Below are 19,548 nucleotides of genomic sequence, written 5' to 3'. Positions count from 1 at the left end.
AGAGACAATTAATAAAAATTTAAAAAGATTAGAATTTTTTAGTGAATTAAAATATCATATCAAATTATTGTCATTCTTGACTTCTAAAATGTTATATGTTAAAGTCCCAATATAAAAAAAACTATCAATTTGACCTCATAACTTATCAGAGATGAGAGCGGTAAACTAGAGAATGATTAAAAAAGTCATATCTATTATGGAGATGAATGGTACATTATATACACAAAGAAAATATATAATACAATAATGACTAATTATATAATAATATCAAATAATATCTCCTAAGTCCTAATAATGATTAAGATATATACACAATAATAATAAAAGATATTTAAAGAATATTCTAGATAATATCCTCCCCTTAAACTCAAGATGGCTTAATAGAGAATAACTTGAGTTTGTCTACTAGAAATTGAAAATGGCTTGGATGAAAAGACTTTGTATAAAAGGTTCGCGGGCTGAAACTTAGTTCAAATTGGAACAAGTTGAATGGTGCCTTGAACAACATGCTCCCAAGTAAAGTGACAATCAATCTTAATGTGTCTGGTTTGCTCGTGAAACACATCATTGTGAAAAATCTTGATTGCAGCTTGACTATAACAATAAATGTTTGTAGAGGAGCTTTGAGATGCTCTTAATTCATCAAGTAACCAATGAAGTCAAAGTACCTCAATGGTAGTGTCTGCTAATGCATGATATTCCGATTCAGCATTGAAGCAAGAGGCTAATGTCTGCTTCTTACTTCTCCAAGAGATAAGGGAATAATCGAGAAAGATACAGAAACCTGTCTCAAACCATCAATTATCACGATCACTACCCCAATCGGTATCAGAGTAAGCTCGCAATGTAAGAGAGGAGCTAGTAGAGAAGTGAATCCCATGATACAAAATGCCTCTGATATACCAAATGATTCGAAGAACTACTGCATAATGAGTTGTGCAAGGTTCAAACATAAATTGGTTGACAACATGAACTGCATAAGTAATGTCAGGACTAGTGATAGCAAGATGGATGAGGCCCCCAACTAGCTGGCAATAACGGGTGGGATTATCCAACAAGGTGCTATCGGTGAAAGTATAATGAACATTTGGTTCAGTAGGAATAGTTTCAACCTCCTTATCAAAAAAGTGAGCTTAGGATATCAAATCGGTGGCATACTTGACTTGAGAAAGAGATATACCATCACTCTCATAGTAGACTTCAAGCCCAAGAAAATAGTTCAATCTACCAATATCTTTCATTTCAAGCATTCAATAGCAATTTCTCATAGACAATTATTATGACCTTAAGATATGAAGTTGTATTTTTTACAAGTACTTCAAGATATGAACCACCAACATAACAATTGTTCGAATCTCATTTTTCATCATAAGAAATGATGAGATTAAGCATTATCATATCTATGAGATAAAATGGTATTTGTAAGTTTTCACTAATATAGCTTATATATTAATTATATACAATAGTATATCACTAATATAATATCACAAGTCAACATAATTAAACAATCAATGATAAATTTTTTTATCATTGATATACAGTCATAGTACTGCAAATTAGTAACACGAAAGACATATAATCATTTGTCCAAAACAGATCAAATACAGCTAACAAAAAATTTTTAGACTCTTAGTTTATCACAGAAAATCAAATACCTAAACTAATAAAATAAAAAATCATAAATAATTTATGTCTTTGTTTGTCTGCTCTGCTCTTTTGCATTTAGGGTCTTCATACATTTGCAAAATCTAGATCATTATAAATTTAAAAGGGAAGTTTTGTCAATTGAATTTCAGATCAATATTAAAAGGCCATTATTCAAATTTAAAAAAGGTTAGAATATTATTTTTATTTAGTCTCATAACATGAACTAAATTTATAAAACTCTCAACTTTTAAATACTCTTGTTGGGAGAAGCGAGTGCGCTCTTCTAGGGTTGTCAGCTGGGCCCTTTGCTTATAACTGTTGGGTTCTCAACAGTGCTTTTGAAAAACCAGCTTTTGGTACTAGTTATTTGGATTTTAATTAAAAAAAATTATTTGGATAATTTCTTTAACTACAAAATCAATATATTTGCAACGTTCATGAAAGCTCATTTAATAAATTTTACATGGGTTGCCTTGCAAAATTCACTTTAGCTGGAGCATTTAATGTGTTTAATGGTAAAAGTTATTCTGATTACTTTCCAGATAATTCAGTATTCTTTTTTTTTTTGCCAAATAATTTTCAGTTACCAAACAGAGTTTTTTAATGTCTTTAAACATAAATTTCATTACAATAATTAAATTTTACTAAATTTTAATTTATTAAATAAATTTTTGACAAATTAAAAACTAAATCTACAAAAATGTGCAATTGCTCTTTGCTTTTACAAAATTTTGGATAAATGCATTTTGATTCTTATTGATTGTTATACTGATAATTGATTGGATGAACTGTGGGGCTTTGCATTTCATTTCTTGGATGAAGGTCGTAAAAATCTGTTGGACATCTTTGTGCGAGTGATTATTTCAACAGAAATTATTTTGTAACTTACAAATTATTATGAGTTTAATTTGGAATTAATTTTTAGTATCCTGCCACTCACTATTTATTATAACCATGTTTTTTAAATACATATTATTTATTACTCGTACTGGTCAACGGTCAACTCTTTCCCCCTAGTAACAACCACCTCTTCTTTGCTTCCTCTCTCGGGGTAACAAATTCATGCCTCTCACAAAACCTTTTTAGGAAGGATTTGACTTATCCAAGGGAAAAGCATATGCAGAATAGTTCTCAAGGATGAATGCCATTTTGACACGACTCAAATAATCCATTTATATCTATTTTACCTAGAAAATATAGAAAAGAAACTACCTAAGTTGGGAATGCTATGAACTAAATTAAAGTCAGAGAGTTGAACCCTAATAAATGAGAACTGAACCTGGCATTTTGGATTGGTTAACCATGCTAGATGCGAACTGAAAACCAGTTAGCATGTTTATATATATACACAGGGTTTAACCAGTTAATCTAAGAAGCTCCATTAGTGATTTTCTTTTTCCCCTTCTTGGATCATGAAAACTATACACAAGAGTTGGAGATGTTGCCTTATTCGGAGTATCAACGGAGAGAATGAGAGACGCAGAAGTGATCGCCTAGTGCCAATGAGATGAAATTTTTACCTCTATGTGACGCTTGCTAGAATGGGTCAAAAACATTACTTGAAAATGTTGTATGAACCCAGATCAAAATCAGCCTCGGCCTCAGCTTGGATGTTTACCTTACCATCTTATTTCCTCTGTACAGAAACCCACATCCTTCGGATGAGGTGCTTAGGTGATTATTAGAACAGAACTGTGACTTAAACATAGAGCATCTCCCCATTATTTACCCAGTCTGTAAAACTCTCGGGGTATTCTGCTTCTCCTTTGAGCTCTTCTCCACTCTGCTTCCTCTCCTGAAACATAATATTTTTAACAACAGAATTAGTGTAATTCCTAATTGGAAGTGGCATAGTATATAATAAATCCGTGAAGAAGGAAAACTATAATATAAAAACTGAGGTACTAGTCTCTAGAAGTTAGGATAACCCAATATTTTGAATTGCCAGGAGAACGAGCTGTATTGCAAAAGCAAGCTGACAAAAGAGCTGCTGTTCCGTGTTCCTTAAGCACACTTTCCGGAAAAAGAACTGCTCAAATGATTTTAAGCAGATTAACAGTTTATATCTCAATAAAAATCATTAATTCATTTTATTTGGTAGTACAAATGGGCTGAATTTTGAATGTTATAGCTTGTCTTAGGCTAAACTACATATAAGCTCATTAAGGAAACAGGCCCGAACTCGGCTTATCTTGAGATAATAATCCTATTTAATATTATTAACTGTGTTTCTTGGTTCATCTAATTGACGTTTTGATAGACTCTCAAAGTTCGTTTGGTATTGTGAGTTGTATCTCCTGCTTCTCGGCATATTTTTGCGCTCTTCTATTGAGTTCTTCTAATATTTTCCCAGGTTGCATCTATAACTATTCAACATTTAACAAATGTATTACATCAACTCAATGCAAATGAAACTGGACATTTTAGATTCTATTTTATTGCCGTGATTGTGTCCATGCATTTTACGTTAAGCAGAATGTTATTGGTATTCTTCTTATTGTTATAAATGTTTATTAAATAAAACTAAATAATCCAATTCTATATTCCGGCACTAACGTGACATATACTGACCTTCATACTGGATCCTGAATCACTTGCAGATGCGGTTGTTTCAGTTCTTAGTTCATTCACAATATTCTCTGATGACATGCTGGTTGACCTGAAGGCATGAATATCAGTTTCCAGTCATAACAGAAATTGAAGATATTGGCATATATTTTTATAAAAATCTAACAACTACCATCAACAATATTGGCATAATTCTCATGAATTAATTACTCAAGCAACAACAAAAAATAAAAATGTAGCAATAATATAATATATTTTTATAATAACTGATGAATGTCTTTAAACTCGTCCTGTGGCAGAGTAAAACGCATACATTATCACAAGGACTACCTTTCAAGTAATTCCTCTTCACAGGAATTTGCAGAAGAAGAAAGACCGTCAAGATCAAGGAAATCTGACCAGTCACAGGCATCTCCATGTTCATCATAACAAATATGACCATTTTCACACCATTCCTCAACAATTCTTTTATATATCTGCCTGTAAGATATTGACAAAGCTTTGGTGAAAAGGACTTGGATGGTTTGCATGATCAGGTATAAAATTCTGTGCATATATCATTTGTTGTCACCACATTGCTTGCCCATTTCTCAATTTTATTTGGTTTTCATAACATATTTGATTTGACAGAAAGGAGAACGAAGAAAATAGTCACTCATTAAATATCAACAAATCGAAGCTTTTGTTATTTAGAATACTGAACGGGCAGCCGTTTATTACTGTGCGCTTTCTAAGAGGTTTCCTTACATATACAAACCAGAAAAGTCCACATCCATTTATGAGATTTCGACATATTACTCCTTAATAACTGTGTAGGCCATTTAAGCATTTACCAACTAGCTTTCATAGCTTCATTCACGGGACAAATACAAAGAAATGCAATCTGAAGTGTTGACTCAAAGCTAAGTCTGCTCTACCATGGCTTCAAGGTGCTCCCAGTGTGCATAGAATTTAAGCTTCAATGAAATTTAATGATGCACTCAACTTGGTTCAAATGTGTTTTATTAACTTTCTCCCCTACTCTTCCTCTTTCCTTATTTTGCAAAACAAACCAGTCCTTTTGAAAATTTAGATCATGCTACTTACTTTCTAAAAAGAACTTCAGTTTTCAAGAATTTAGATAGTTGCATTCAACAGACAGCCATTAGTCAGCCTACCCCAAAATCTCCAATACATAGAACCAGCCACTAGACTACATAGCATCTAAAATGTAGTTTAAACATACCTGCAGTGACAAAGATCACTTCCGCAAGTGAAAATATCTGGAGTAGACCCTGTGAGACAATGGCTGGCTATTTTTCCAGAAGAGGGGTGATTACGCCTAACATCCATGTTCCTGATTGTCGCACCATTTCCATGGGGAATATTTCCAGCTGATAGTGATCTTTTAAAAGTTAACCTACCAAAAAAAAAAACTTTTAAGAGAATAATAGTTGAAGAGACAAATAAAGGATATACACCTAGCATTCAATTACTGTCATCCTCACACATGCAAAATGATAATGAAATTTCTTTGCCTATAGTTTTGTCCATACAAATGTCGCAAGTCTATGCTGACCAGACCATCTCAACATGAGAAAGCCATCTAATTTTAGAATAATACATTTGAGGGCTGTCTGTACTAGTAGCAGCAACTTGATAGGAATGAAGGCCATTTGTAGTAGATTGTGAAGAAACAAAAATGGAATGCTTTGACTCATGCCACCTCGAGGCCCCTAACCTACTTAAATGCTTCATGATTTCAAATCTTAAAATGTGAAGCAACACAATCACTGGTATATTCCTTAAATCACAAAATTACCAACTTCCATCCTTGTGCTTGACTGCTATTTTCAATTTCAAGATTAACCTGGGGGCAAAATCAGATGTAGCAAAGCACATGAAAGAAGCAAATCTAAGAGAACTTAAATGCTTATATACAGCATATATTGGTTGGTTAATTGCTTGTTTTTCTTTTTATAGACTTTTTATTTGATCAGCATAAGCCCCCACTCAAAAGCCTTGCTAAATTGAATTGAAGAAAGGAACTGGTATGCATCAAAAGTCAAACTCTGTACCTAACACTGTCACCACCTAAATATGGTCCATGCCTCCCAACATGAACATGCTGATCTGAATCTAGCTCCCATAATGCTGGCTTTCCCTGTTGTGGCTGAAAGTGCCCCAAGAATCTGAGCAACATAAACAGTAGATTAAGCAGTCAAATGCTTTATTCTAGTACAACTAGGATAAATTCATAGCTTGTGTGATCCTTATCATCATGTAAGTACTGCAGAACACTTGCATGTTAATTGCTTTTTGTTTGTCACCATCCAAGTAGGTGTTATTATAATAACGCTGCAGGGTTCTAATAAATTCCTGAGATTGTGTTGCTGCCCTCCATTGACCTCTTTTCTCTGAAAATATCTGTCAGCAGGACCAAAATGTTCACATAAGGAAGCACTAAAATCAGGCAAAAGTTTTTTACAAGAGAAACAGGACAAGTAATCATGACAATCTAAATTTCAATGTCAAGAACCTGGAGAAATTTTCATGGTCTACAGGAATTACACTTCCCCATAAGCTAAAAAACCTTTAACTCCTTGAGTCAAAAGGAAAAAGGTAAAATCTATGCACATTGCACTGCTACGAAGTTGTTTAAGCTTTCATTTCCAGACATGTAAATCGAGGAATCTATTGTAAGACAAGTCAATTTACTTGGAAACGAGTATCTGAAACTGTGCCCAAAGACAAACCTAATGTTGCAAAAATTGCATTATTATCCCAGGTATTATCAGTTGGCTGCATAAGTGCATATGCTAGACATTAAGCAAAACCATTTTGGCTTCTGATCTCACGCTTTATTTCATAATATATAAACCTTAAACGTTAGAAGCAATACCTTATTGTGCGCAGCAGAACCACCATATTGAAGTGCTAATGTATCACCCATGGACTCATAGACTGCCATTAACTCTTTCGCCAAAGGGTTGTCGAGGTTTATGTGTGAAGATTCCGTAAGTCCTAAAGCTTGTAGCTGGCATCCAAGCGCTACTAGTCCATAAGCAAATTGGGCAACATTAGTACGATCTAAACAATCTATACAATTAGTTCTTAAGACCCCTGCTTGAAACATCTGAGGTTTGACCCTGTGATCTCTGTGCAGTTCAATGTTACAATGATAGTTGTTGGCTTCTACTTGTCCAGCAACTCCTTCCTCATTGATACAAGCTTGTTCTGGCACACACTGATCGCTGATATTTTTATTCCTGCATTACATTATATTCAAGTCAGCAATATAATAATTATCATGCATTACATTAAATAAAATGTTCATTTATTTGACTACTGGAAAGTGTTTCTAGGCAGAAAAATTACCAGGAACTCTACTACAATAAGCTCATCCAGTTATGCATCTTATTTAATAAATATACCACATATTCATCCATGCAAGGGAAATGAACCAGCAAGTGAAATATTTAGAGAAAAATTTCAACTTGCACTTTCAATTTAACATCAACCAGTAATGCACATAAATCAAAAGCACACGAAAGCCCTACATAAATTCAGTTTTTTCCCTATTCTACTAGTCCAAAAACAGATACATGAAAAGTCAGGAAGATATTGTGAATTCTGATTGCCTATGAAGGAGAAACAAGAACACCACACACTTCAGTTGTAGGCATAGCATAAAATAAAAGGCATGAATGAATAAGTTAACAGGTGCTGTTATAATACGTACTCTGAGGAGTATTGTAGCAATCCCTCTGGACTTGGGATTGGAATTACTTCACCATAGAAGATGCCAGTTAACTTTAAAGCATATGCAGCAACTCCTCCCAGTTGTGTCAAGACATTAGAAGCTTTGCTGCTAAAGGCAGTAGTCTAATCATGTCAAATAACACCTGAGAAAAACTTACATAGCTGAACAACAAAGGAAGAGCAAACTACCATCTTGAATGTTGATGCAGATCCCAGTTAAGGAACCTCAAGCGATTTTCCCCTTTCAAATCCTTATTAATAGACCTAATAGCATTTGCAAACTCTCTTCGAAGAATAGTTTCTCGAGGCTTTTTCTCAAGGGTCTTAAAAACAGAAGATAGTTAGAAGAATCAAGAAGTTAGGAAAAATCCTGTAGTTGACAAAACACAACAAAGTTAACAGTGCCAATGCCATAAAAAGTTTTATTACATATGTGGAAAATCCTACCTTAATCAAGTTCAAAATGATAATTGGGTTTCCATATCTCTTAACAAGATTATCAAAATGAAGTCTTGTGGCTTCAAAGTTATGATCCTCCTTTGATACTGATGAAAAGGAACTAAAGTCAATACAACCTATACAAAATGCAAGTGACATAATATGGAGTTGTTCCATATCATACATATAATGTCAGGTTTTATGTTCAATCGAGAGGCCTCCTGAGACCAGAAAAGAGGGATTGAACCCCTGATCTGCACCACGGAACTTATTTGGGTGGGACATCCATTATGAGAATCTTCAAAGACTATCTGCTCTGTCTCAACATCATTAGCCACTCTACCCTTTTCATTCACTCCTCGTTTTAAATACCTACACCAGAAGATAGAAATCAAGTGAGTGTTATTTCTTGAAAAGTAAAATAAAAATGACAAATAAATTCTGAATAAAAGAATAATGAAAAAGTATCTTCATGAAACATCACAGCGCATGCATCAAATAATTTGAAGTGCATGGAAAAACCAGCATATATATAAGCATGGGAACCATAACTTCATTCAAGACTCAGATTGTTGCAACCTGTTAAGGTTGCAGATATAAAGATTTGTATTTTGTAGACTGGAACAAAAAGAGAACAGTTGTGAAGTAGATCGTAGCTTTAGTTAGTTAACTGTATGGTTAACTAAAAGGGGCAAAAGTTGTGCACACCTGGTGCCAGCATAATGCCGCGAACGTCTAGCAATGATTGTTAAATTGAACTCCCTGTCAGATATAGAAAGTTTGACCTGGATACCATATAATGAAACTGAACACTTATGAAAAAGAATATACTGAATCTTAAGCAAGACATGTACTAGCATGAACACAATTTACAAGCACAATCAGAGAAAGGCTTTAAGCTTTTATAATAAGCAAACCATTAAAATCACACCGCAATAAGGTGTTAAAACTATGCCCGACATATCAAAGGGTCATTCTGACCTTCATATCAGTGTTGAGGAATGAATATCCCAACAAAAGATAACTGGAACGTTATAATGATCTGGTATGAGTAAAAGGTGACAAGAAGGATTTATTCGTACCATAATGACAGAGGCACATTTTTATAAACAACATAAATTAAAGCTTGAGTCCGTAATTATCAAAACAAAAGAGAAAGTTCCATGAGATATCAGGATTTCTAGGCATATCACAAAGGGCAACCTTATCTTAAAGCTAAAGAACTAAAAGAAGGAAAGACAGAAAGGGGATAAACCAAAGAAAAGAGAGAAACATATACAAGTTGCTAGTATCATTACAAGCCCCACAGGTCATCTCCCTTCTGACAGTCCCTATCATTCACATCCATTCACGTCAATGGGTGTGACTTCATACATACCTGCTTAAAAAAGCCATACACTAAGGCAATTGTCCAGGAAGTATTCTGCAGAATGTTCCTGATTCCACGAGTTAAGAACTCATTCCAAACAAACAATGTTTCATAAAGTAACTGTCCACTTGTACTATCATCTGATAAGTTCTTTTGAAGACTATGCATGACATGATATGAGTAGCTGAAAAAGAAGTCCTTCGTAAGATCCACACTGCATAGAAGCTTCTTGTATCTAAGTCACAAGAGAAGAAAGAGCAAAGTCCATTAAGAAGATGTTCCATGCCATGGAGAAGAGGAGGAAAATAACAAAATGGTCACAAAAGCAACTTATGGAGCCATAAATGTAACAAAAAGTGTAAAATGGAAAGAAAGTGATCTCCCCAGTGAAAACTGAAACCTTGGTGATACCTTGCCTCACTCAAAATGTTAGATTTACATCACAACAGCAATGAAGATTGCCCCTGTACATTTGCAGGAAATGAACTGGCAATAGAATGTAGGGCATGAAATCAACATATTGAAGAAGCATAATTCATCCTACTTCAAAAGAGGCCAATCGATTATACCATGGGAACATGAAGAGGTTCTAAGGAACCCCGCATTGTGTATGTACACCAAAGGGAAACTATCTTCTATATAGGACACTGTACACATAAAACCCCTATACTGTAGAAGTTTAAGTTAGATGAATATGATGCTTTGACAGAATGTTTTCACTAAATATTAATATGAATTCAAATAAATAACTATATTTATAACATCCATCTCATCTAAGTACATTGGACTGGGTGTAATTGAGTAATTCTAAATGCTATTCTTTAATGTCTCTTTTCAGCAACATAGTCATATTACATTTACTTGCAGAATGAACTAAAGACCTGTTCTCATCATTAGAATAAGCCATCTTGGATCGCACAGAGGCATGAGGAACCGGAATCATTTGGCTATTTGTGATAGCATAAATTGTATGCCCACAAATTGTGCCAATCTTCCTCCGTTTTGTTATGATTAGCATGTAATATGGCTCAAGAAACTTGATAAATCCTGGATCAAAAGAAGAAACAAAACATGAGTTGATGGATATATTCTAGTTTCAAGTCAAAACAACCATAAACAATAGGACATAATTTAATTGTAGATTCAGAAATAAGCTATCAGATTCACTATTAAAATGACGTGTAATTCTTTTTTACACCCAACACCAGATGATGGGGTGTTTCATAAAGGTTTCTCTACTTGTTATGTGCTTGATAGCAGATGCCGACGTTTCTAAATCATATTGATAATGAATTAAAAATATTGACAATGTCGTGCTTATACAGTAGATGGAACATATCAACATACCAATAATTCCATAACACTTAGTCAAAAACTTAAGACCTCCAGTTGACTTGTTTCCTTCATGTATTCGCCTTAGAAGGTCACAACACTCTATTTCTGAGAACAGTGTAGAATCTTCTGAGATAATTAGCTCAGATGGCTCCAATCTATCAATCTTTAAGACTCTCCAAACGGTTCTGTCCTTATCTCTTCCAATCATATAAAATTTCTGTGCATAGAATAATAGTAGAGTGCTTTATAGTTGTGTCCACCAAAAGAAAGTAAATCTAAGAAATTCATGACATTAATGAAGTTATGAAACGAAGATTATACAATTATTCCATGCAAAACAAATGATCACTCATGCAATATCCCATGTATAAAAGCATCCTACAATCAGTAAATCAGCTTGCTTCTCGTTATATTACCTAACATAATGTCCTTGAAGAATGGTGAGAACTGAGAACAAACATAAACATGTGAACTAGACAGAATTAAATAAAGATGTAATGCATGCCAGAATAAGTAAAGAAAATAAATGGCTTCTCTGTTTAAAACTTGGCAGCAAAGTCAAAGTTTACATAAACAATCAATAGAAGTTTCAGTTGAGTTTAACAGTAAAGCCAAATGAACTAATTACTGCCAAAAGACTTCAAAGTGGACATCAATGCTCATGTAGTGCACCCATTACACGCATGTAAACCTTTAAAGAAATGTGCGCGCGCGCGCGTGCAGCGTAATAAATACTGTAAAACAGTGGAATTCATATGTTCGCCATTTGCCTGAAAAATCATTTTACACTAAGATATAAAATTCAGTATATAAGTGCTATCACAAGCTGGAGGAAGAACGCAGAAACAATCAGGACACATTTATCATGATTCTGGTATTTGCTGGACCAGCAAAGCAGAAGTAGGAAATCTGGTTCATTATAGGCTTGAAAAACGTGAGATTCAAGAATCTAGATGGACAACTATATTGTGCCGAAAGCTCTATTAACACGGACATATCTATCTTCTCGGCAGAAAGAAGGTGAATCCCAACAAACTAATTACCCAAAATGCTTTCCACTAGCAATTATCAAGACTTTTGCCGCATCGGAGAACCGCGGGAACTTCATACATGAAAATGAATGCGAACAAATGTTTGTACCCATAGAAAATGAATCATTTTTCAATATATGGAGAAGAAAATACCCGAGAGAAATGCAGATATGAATTTCAATACATAGAAGGTGGAAAAATCATCAATACCGATCGAGTTTCATAAAGGCTAAACTTCTGCATATAACCGGACTTGAGGTCAGCTTCATCGGTAATTCGGCTCCGCTGCTTCTCATTCGCTTGCTCCATCAGAATTTAAATCCCGAACCTTGAAAAGGTCGGGTTCCTTCCCCCAGATCACCAAAAGAAATTCCAAAAGACTAAAACAGAAAGCACGGCGCCGAAAATTGAGGAAAACGACCAGAATTTCTGTCTGATCACAACCTCTTCAATACAGAATAAAAGTCTCAAGATATAACATCAATAGAATCTATAAGAAGATAAACAGAGGTTTACATATACAATGAGACCCAAAAACCGAAAGCATTGAAAAAAGAAAAAGAAACGGACGAAGCTTGAAATCGAAATCAGAACAGAGAGACACGCAGCTCTCGTGAAAGAAATATCTAGAAACGCTGGTTTCGGAAGTATTGGGGGGAGCAGAAGCAGAGGAAGAAGTGGTTTCTATGTTTGGTATGTGATTGTTGGGTTCGAAGGAGGAAAAGGAAGTGAATGTCAGGTCGTCAGCCAAGGAGAGAAGAAGAAAGCCATAGCCACGATGACTGCATCCACACAAAAATAAACAATTTTTTAAGGGGAATAACGCAAAGCATATAAAAATAAGGCAACTTTTAAAAAGCGAAAATTCCCTTTTTCCCCATCCTTCCAATTTTACAATGTGGTTTTAAAATCGTTCGTAACTTGCGAGGCGATATTCTCTCCGTCGGTCTGGTTTGGCAGCGGTAACGAGTAACAACTTTAGGAATTCGTATCGAGTTTTGAATCGGACGAGTTTGTGAGCAAATCGAAACTCAGTTGGTCATCCCTCGAGAGATATGGAGATTGCATTTGTAAGAAACAGTATGTATTCGTCTTAACTCGCGGGAATTCTGGCGGTTAAAATAATCCTATAAATAATATTGAGTTGTAACTATTTAGATGGCAAAATTTATGGTAACGGCATATCCTTTTTATGATTTGATAATAAATGTTAATTTTTTTAATTGAATTAAATTATACATTAATCATATGAGTAAAAATCAATCATTCGTCTTTTATTTATATGACTTGCTTTTTTTTTTTTTTTTGCCAACATATGACTTGCTAATTAGCAGCATGATTTGTTATTTGTGTTTAATTTCTTAAATGTTTGTCATGTTCGATTGCTATTGTGATTGTCCGTAAGTACACTCAAACTTATAAAGGTCACTGCTATTAGCGTAATACATTTGTCATGTTCGATTGAAAATCATTTCACTATATATAACTATATATATATATATATATATATTAAATATTATTAAATTAAAAATAAAAATATATTATGACAGTAGAATTATTATATACTATGTGATAGATAATTTTTGTTGACTTACATACAGGAGTCAGGTCACTGCTATTTTAATATATCCATTTTTTTGCCTGAATTTTAATATAACCACATAAAAAATTACTTCAGAATGCATATCTATTATATGTGCCAAAAAAGCTAACAACTACATTAATAGTGCATATAATTTCTCCAACTATATGTAAGATGTAATATGTAATATAATAAACCGTAGCTTCATGAATAGAATCTACCATCGATCTCTTTTAAGATTCTCCGATACTTCAGTTCATGAATATATAAATATTTACATAAAATGAAATAAACAGAAACTTGCGGTACTTAACGAACTTACAAATATATTTTAGCCGAAAAAAATGGCACATATATTCTAATTTGATTCTTTGTGACAATAAATAAAAATGTTTAATTTATAAAAAAAATCAACTAAATATGTTAAATACGTGGGAACACTCATTAATTACGTTATCGTTTGATGCATGTCCTGATCTGTTGGTTTTTAATATACCATCTTTTTTTTTCTTTTTTTTTTTCCTTTGTACTCATTTATTGCTTTCTGTAGGTTGTATTGTTGGACTTTTTCTTGTTTTTTTAGGTTGTACCTTTTATTATTTTTTCTAGTTTTTTTTTTGTTGTACTTCTTGGTGGTTTGTTTTGCTTTTCTGTCTAGTGTGTGCATTTTTTTATTAATAAAATGGTTCTCTTTTGTAAATATAAATATATATATATATATATACCTTCTTTTTTTTGGGGGTTTCAAATAGAATAAGATTGTTAGAAAAAATGATATAAATAATAATATTCCAAATAAAAAAACTTGAATTTAAAATAAAAATAACAACGGTGGTTTAACAAACATTCTATATCATAAATAATGATAATAATATATAATGAACATAATATATTTCATTTATACATTATAAAAAATAAAATCTTTCTCAACCAACGATATACTAAATAAAATAAAATAGGCTACATAAGTTCTCAACTCATAAAACTTTATGTCCTAGTTAGTGTTTGTTTGAAAATGTCCAAAAAACATATTCTTACATTTTGACTGAAACCAACATAAAATCAAACACACGATTAAAAAAAAAAGTGCTAAAATATTAACTAGCACATTTCGAAAAAGATTGTACAGTTTAGTCTTTGAGAACATAAATAATAAGGGTTTACTTTTTAATACTTAAAATAGATTCTTTAAAAAGAAAAATCCTTGTTAAGAAATTTTTAGAGTAGGAAACTAATCTGAAGAATGAGCTTAATTAGATTTGCATGGAAATATTTTTTGCCCTCCATATTTTGATAGCAAAATTTTCAGTTTCCTTTTTGTAAATTTCTTTCCATCTCGAGAGGCATAACTGATATTGGGAATATATAATACGTTTATTTAAAGTCGTCTTGAGGCCAATATCAATTTTGCTAACTTTATTAGATTAAAATATTGGCATGTTGGAGATGAAACAATTACAACCTTCCACTGCGAGTAATGCCATTAAAAATAGAAGAAATAAGTGATCTGGAAACAAGTGTCAATTAACTAGAATTAGACTATGTTATAGAAAGGAATGGAATAAAACCACTCACGAATAATAAACCAAAGGCTACTCTCGAATAAAACTTTATGAATGAGCCAAATTGGAGTTGATCGAGTTTAGTAAGATTGACTAGTGCCTTGTGGATTTGAATTCAATTAGTAGTGTGAGTTCATTTATTCAATGAATGACTTAATTATAATTATTAGATTTTATCACGAATTGAAAATTATTAAAATACATCTTTTTCAAAAAATTCAAAACAATTATCACAATTAAAGCACTCCTTACTTGTGTTGTCCTCCAAAAAATTTAAGATTTAACATTTTTTAAATATCATATGACAAAATCTCTTACAATCATTCAATTAAATTAAAACATAACGGCTATTATTGTGCAACATGAAATATTCATTTAATGAATGAATCTATACCAATAATCAAATTCAAATCCAATCCAATTCATTATAATGTAGTGAATTATAAGGTTTGAATCTTTATTAAAAAATGTGCTCACATTTAATATCCGACTATGTATCAAATGAGATTACTTACTAAATAGAGCTGCACAAAAGATGAATAGGATTAGACTTCAGTCTAATTCAAAGCCTGGTCTTTTTTATGAAAAAGCTTAGCTAGGCAAATCATGGTTTGGTCCGATTCAAGCTTAACTCGAAGTTAAATAGGACCAAACTTGATTTATATATAGGATTAAAAGACTAGTTTTGGTAATCAAATACCTTACTTTGCTTCTTTTTCTCCCTCTCTATAAGAGGCAACAATTCATTACAATTTAATAAGCTCAATTAAAATAATAAAAATACTTATAATCAAATAAAAATTATCACATAACATTAAAAGCTAATCACATAAATCCATAACAATCTAAATTCATAACAACATTCAAGAAATTTTAACATCTAGATAAAACACAAAAATTATCAATGAGACTGAAAATAAATTATCACAACAAAAATAAAGCAAATAATTAAATCATTAAAAATAAATATTAATAGAATATATATATATATATATATATAAAATATAACAGTAAAGCAACATCTAAGGAAACAAGTCAAGAAAATAGTACATCATATATGGACATTTCACAACAAGTATCCAGATTACAAGCAAACAATACTTATTTCAGATTACAAGCTCAGACGGTATCCATAACCATGGATTCTACAAGTAAGGTGTATTTAGATGCTTAGACGGTTCAATTTTTAACAATTGATGGATTTCTTATATCAACACTTAAATCTTAGGCTTGTGCTATCCTTATTGATATAAAGTGTGTGGGCTTCTCACACATCACATTATAATTATAACTATAATTATAAGCTTCTTGCACATCACATTATAATTATAATTGTAATTGTAATTATATTAAAATATTTTATAGAATTGGGTCAAACCAAGTAGTCTAAAAACTTGATCTCTTGTCTAATCTAGTTTAAAGATGAAATTTAGCTTCATTGATCTTTTTAGTCCTTTAGGTCAATTTTTTTATAAGACCAAATTGGATTGAATTGGTTCAAGTTGGATCAAGTTGTATGGAATTGAAAGACTTTTATACAGCCTATGATAAACATGCATATTTAAAAAAACAAAAAATTACTCGGCGAATGAATGAATGGATGAAATGAATTCACACATGAAGAGCTTACGGATGGGAAAGAAGATTCCACATAGGAACGGAATATCCTAACGTGCCTTCATTTGGCTAGGAACCAGCCAGTCATTGCCGCGTACTTTTCTAACCCGCCCTCGCCACCTATTCACATTTCACGCTTCCATTCTGCATAGTTCCCCTTACCTCTCCCAACTTTCTAAGCACCTCTACTGTAATTTCATTTTAATTAGCCAAATAACACAGAGATTAACGTTAAATTTAGTATTATTATAAAATATGAAATTTATAACAAATTAATCTATTTGCAGGTCCTGAATAGTATATTTAGTTTCACGATATAGAAGTATGGCACCTTTTAAGACTTCAATAATACGTGTGTAGGATGTACAGATAAGACATACTATCCCGTTTTACTTATAATTCACTTTTAATATATTTCATTATAACTCAACAAAACATTAAACATTGTTAACTCTAGAAATTCAATAAATTTTTAAATTTACCTTTATTAAACATACATACTTTAAAAAAATATATCCTTACATTTAATAACATTCATAGCATTTATTAAAGGCAAAAGAATAAAAAAAGACACAATAATCATTGAGATATATTCTAAATAATATTAAAATAAATATATTTTTATCATATAAATATGACTAGAGGAGTATACAATCATGTATATATTTTTTATACGTGTAGTTAAAAAATATTCAACTCATTAAAAATAAAAATAAGCGCTTTGTTACCTTAAAAAAGAAAAAGAACCACTAAAACAAGTTATTTGTATTAATAAAATGTATGTCCTCAACGATATGGAAGGAACAACGTGATTTGAACTTGAATTATAAAATAGTACCAAATGCCAAATAATTTTTCATATAAAAAAGAACCAGCACTCTTCCTTCCATTGTCGCACGCAGAATTATCATTGGGCAAAAAATTGGTAGAAATATCATATTATTACAAACACACACAAGACCTATTTTCGGTCACATGCTTTTTTATTTTTTGGGGGAAAGAAAAAGACGACCAATATATTAAAACACGAAAAAGGCCTTATTTTCGGTCACAGTGATTCATTTTTTTGGCCACACACTGAGCACCTGAAACGGCCATATTTTCGGTCACAGTTTGCAAGTAACTAAATAATAATCACTTATAAACCAAGTGTACGACCTTTTTTTTGACAAGAAAAGACAGTTTAGAGCTTCCAGCCTTCCTCCACTTGTCTTGACATGGGGACTCCAGTTCTAATTAATGAGCATATTGTTATGGGTCCGCATCGGGGCGCTCTCTCTTATTAAGCACCTTTCGAAGATAAGTTCTATTCATAGGACTTGTTACATTAATGGTGTTATCGTTGAGAGCAATCATTTATGAAAAAAGCTGCTCACAAAAGAATTGATCAGTCAAAGGTTGAATAAAATATCATGAAGCATAAATAGTCACGAATATTAACTTTTAAAAGGTGAGTTATATCATGAGTCTCACATTGAGATACTTTATTATAAGATGTCTTTTAATAATGAGTTCTACTTAAAAGGTTTATAGTCGTAACACACACACATACATGCATATATATATATATATATATATTGGATGATTTGTGGAAAAAACAATTCACACATTTTTTACTATAAAGGAACGTGCCCAAACTAGCTTTGGAATACCTGGCTCTCATGATTGTGTGTCTGGACTGAATTTTATGTTATAAACATTCTATATATTTTTTATTGCGTATAAGCATTTTATTAGAGGTAATCTTATTTGATATACAACTTGGTATTATATGTGAATATCTCTATCAATAAGAACTTGAATGTTGGTTTGTCATGTTATGAAAAACTAGCATTTTTCACTAAATCTAACTCTAGTTGATATATTTTATACCTTTTGATTATACCAAAATGCTTGTTAAAGCGCTAATAAAGGTTGGATCTAGCAAAAAAGATTAGTCTAACAAAATTTGATGAATCAAGGTTCAAACTTCTAATAGAAAAAATGTTCACATTTAATACCCTGACAATGTATTGAATGAAATTGTATCCAACAAAAAATATCGATATGCAACAAAAAATGCTCGTTAAAATGTACAGGTAATTCTTATTGAAACTAGCATCTATATTGAATGATTGATTGTATTTTTAATATAATTATTTTTAATAAAAAATATTTATACTTCCTCCTATCTTGTTTGTAAGACATATTCTAAAAATTTTATTTTAGTCTTGTTTATAAATTACAGCATGACTTTTTAATTAATATTTAAAAATATTTTTAAAATCATCATTTATAAGAGAAAAAAAGTAACATGATATCACTTTTTAAATTTATTATATAAAAACATATTTAAAATTTTTTATTTTTTTATTTTTTTAAATGATTTATGAAGAGAATGGAAGAGGTACATAATAGAAAAATAGTAAAACATATAGAAACAAATGCCTGGAAAGTGAGTATACATTGTGGTACAAGAAATAAAACACTTCTAAATAAATTCAAACATTTATGCATTTCCCGGTTTTTATAGTCGGTTCCGTATATAATGGATATTGAATAGTCAAAGTAACCCACGTGTTGAATAATTTAAACACATTTTTGGATGATATATTAATTTATCTCAGACAAAATTCGACAAAATATAATTCAGGTTTGACTAATCACCTGTCCATTCAA

At 32.0% G+C, this 19,548-nt stretch overlaps 1 protein-coding gene across 3 annotated transcripts; it reads right to left on the bottom strand.

Moving 5' to 3' along the window:
* Positions 1 to 2,785: 2,785 nt before the first annotated feature.
* Positions 2,786 to 12,938, bottom strand: LOC129290442 (phosphoinositide phosphatase SAC2-like). 3 transcript variants are annotated; one of them, XM_054927217.1, is made up of 16 exons: positions 12,340 to 12,937; positions 11,111 to 11,315; positions 10,645 to 10,810; positions 9,773 to 9,998; positions 9,103 to 9,179; positions 8,579 to 8,766; positions 8,404 to 8,501; positions 8,146 to 8,279; positions 7,937 to 8,065; positions 7,097 to 7,463; positions 6,500 to 6,621; positions 6,273 to 6,386; positions 5,441 to 5,614; positions 4,546 to 4,695; positions 4,219 to 4,306; positions 2,786 to 3,442 (listed from the first exon to the last, which is right to left on the bottom strand). In XM_054927217.1, the coding sequence occupies exons 1-16, from the start codon at positions 12,436 to 12,438 to the stop codon at positions 3,347 to 3,349; spliced, it is 2,433 nt and encodes an 810-aa protein (XP_054783192.1). In that variant the 5' UTR covers positions 12,439 to 12,937; the 3' UTR covers positions 2,786 to 3,346. The 3 variants fall into 3 exon arrangements, with proteins under 3 accessions (XP_054783192.1, XP_054783190.1, XP_054783191.1); XM_054927215.1 differs by lacking the exon at positions 2,786 to 3,442 and adding an exon at positions 3,449 to 3,676 and having other exon boundaries at positions 12,340 to 12,938; XM_054927216.1 differs by lacking the exon at positions 2,786 to 3,442 and adding an exon at positions 3,449 to 3,676 and having other exon boundaries at positions 7,937 to 8,062; positions 12,340 to 12,938.
* Positions 12,939 to 19,548: the final 6,610 nt, after the last annotated feature.

The sequence above is a fragment of the Prosopis cineraria genome, unplaced genomic scaffold, assembly GCF_029017545.1.
Source record: "Prosopis cineraria cultivar Desert tree isolate PC_DT_omini unplaced genomic scaffold, ASM2901754v1 PC13, whole genome shotgun sequence".
Taxonomy (NCBI): Eukaryota; Viridiplantae; Streptophyta; class Magnoliopsida; order Fabales; family Fabaceae; genus Prosopis; species Prosopis cineraria.
The sequence above is the reverse complement of the archived record's forward strand: the minus strand, read 5'-3'. Positions and strand labels throughout refer to the sequence as shown.

What these genes read in the sequence shown, in the direction of transcription:
- LOC129290442 (XM_054927215.1), bottom strand. Translation starts at nt 12,438, where the DNA reads ATGGAGCAAGCGAATGAGAAGCAGCGGAGCCGAATTACCGATGAAGCT. An exon ending in TAAGTGTTATGGAATTATTG is followed by an intron (nt 10,811 to 11,110) that starts GTATGTTGATAT and finishes CTTTTGATCCAG; the next exon opens with GATTTATCAAGTTTCTTGAG. An exon ending in TGTATGGCTTTTTTAAGCAG is followed by an intron (nt 9,180 to 9,772) that starts GTATGTATGAAG and finishes TATGGTATCCAG; the next exon opens with GTCAAACTTTCTATATCTGA.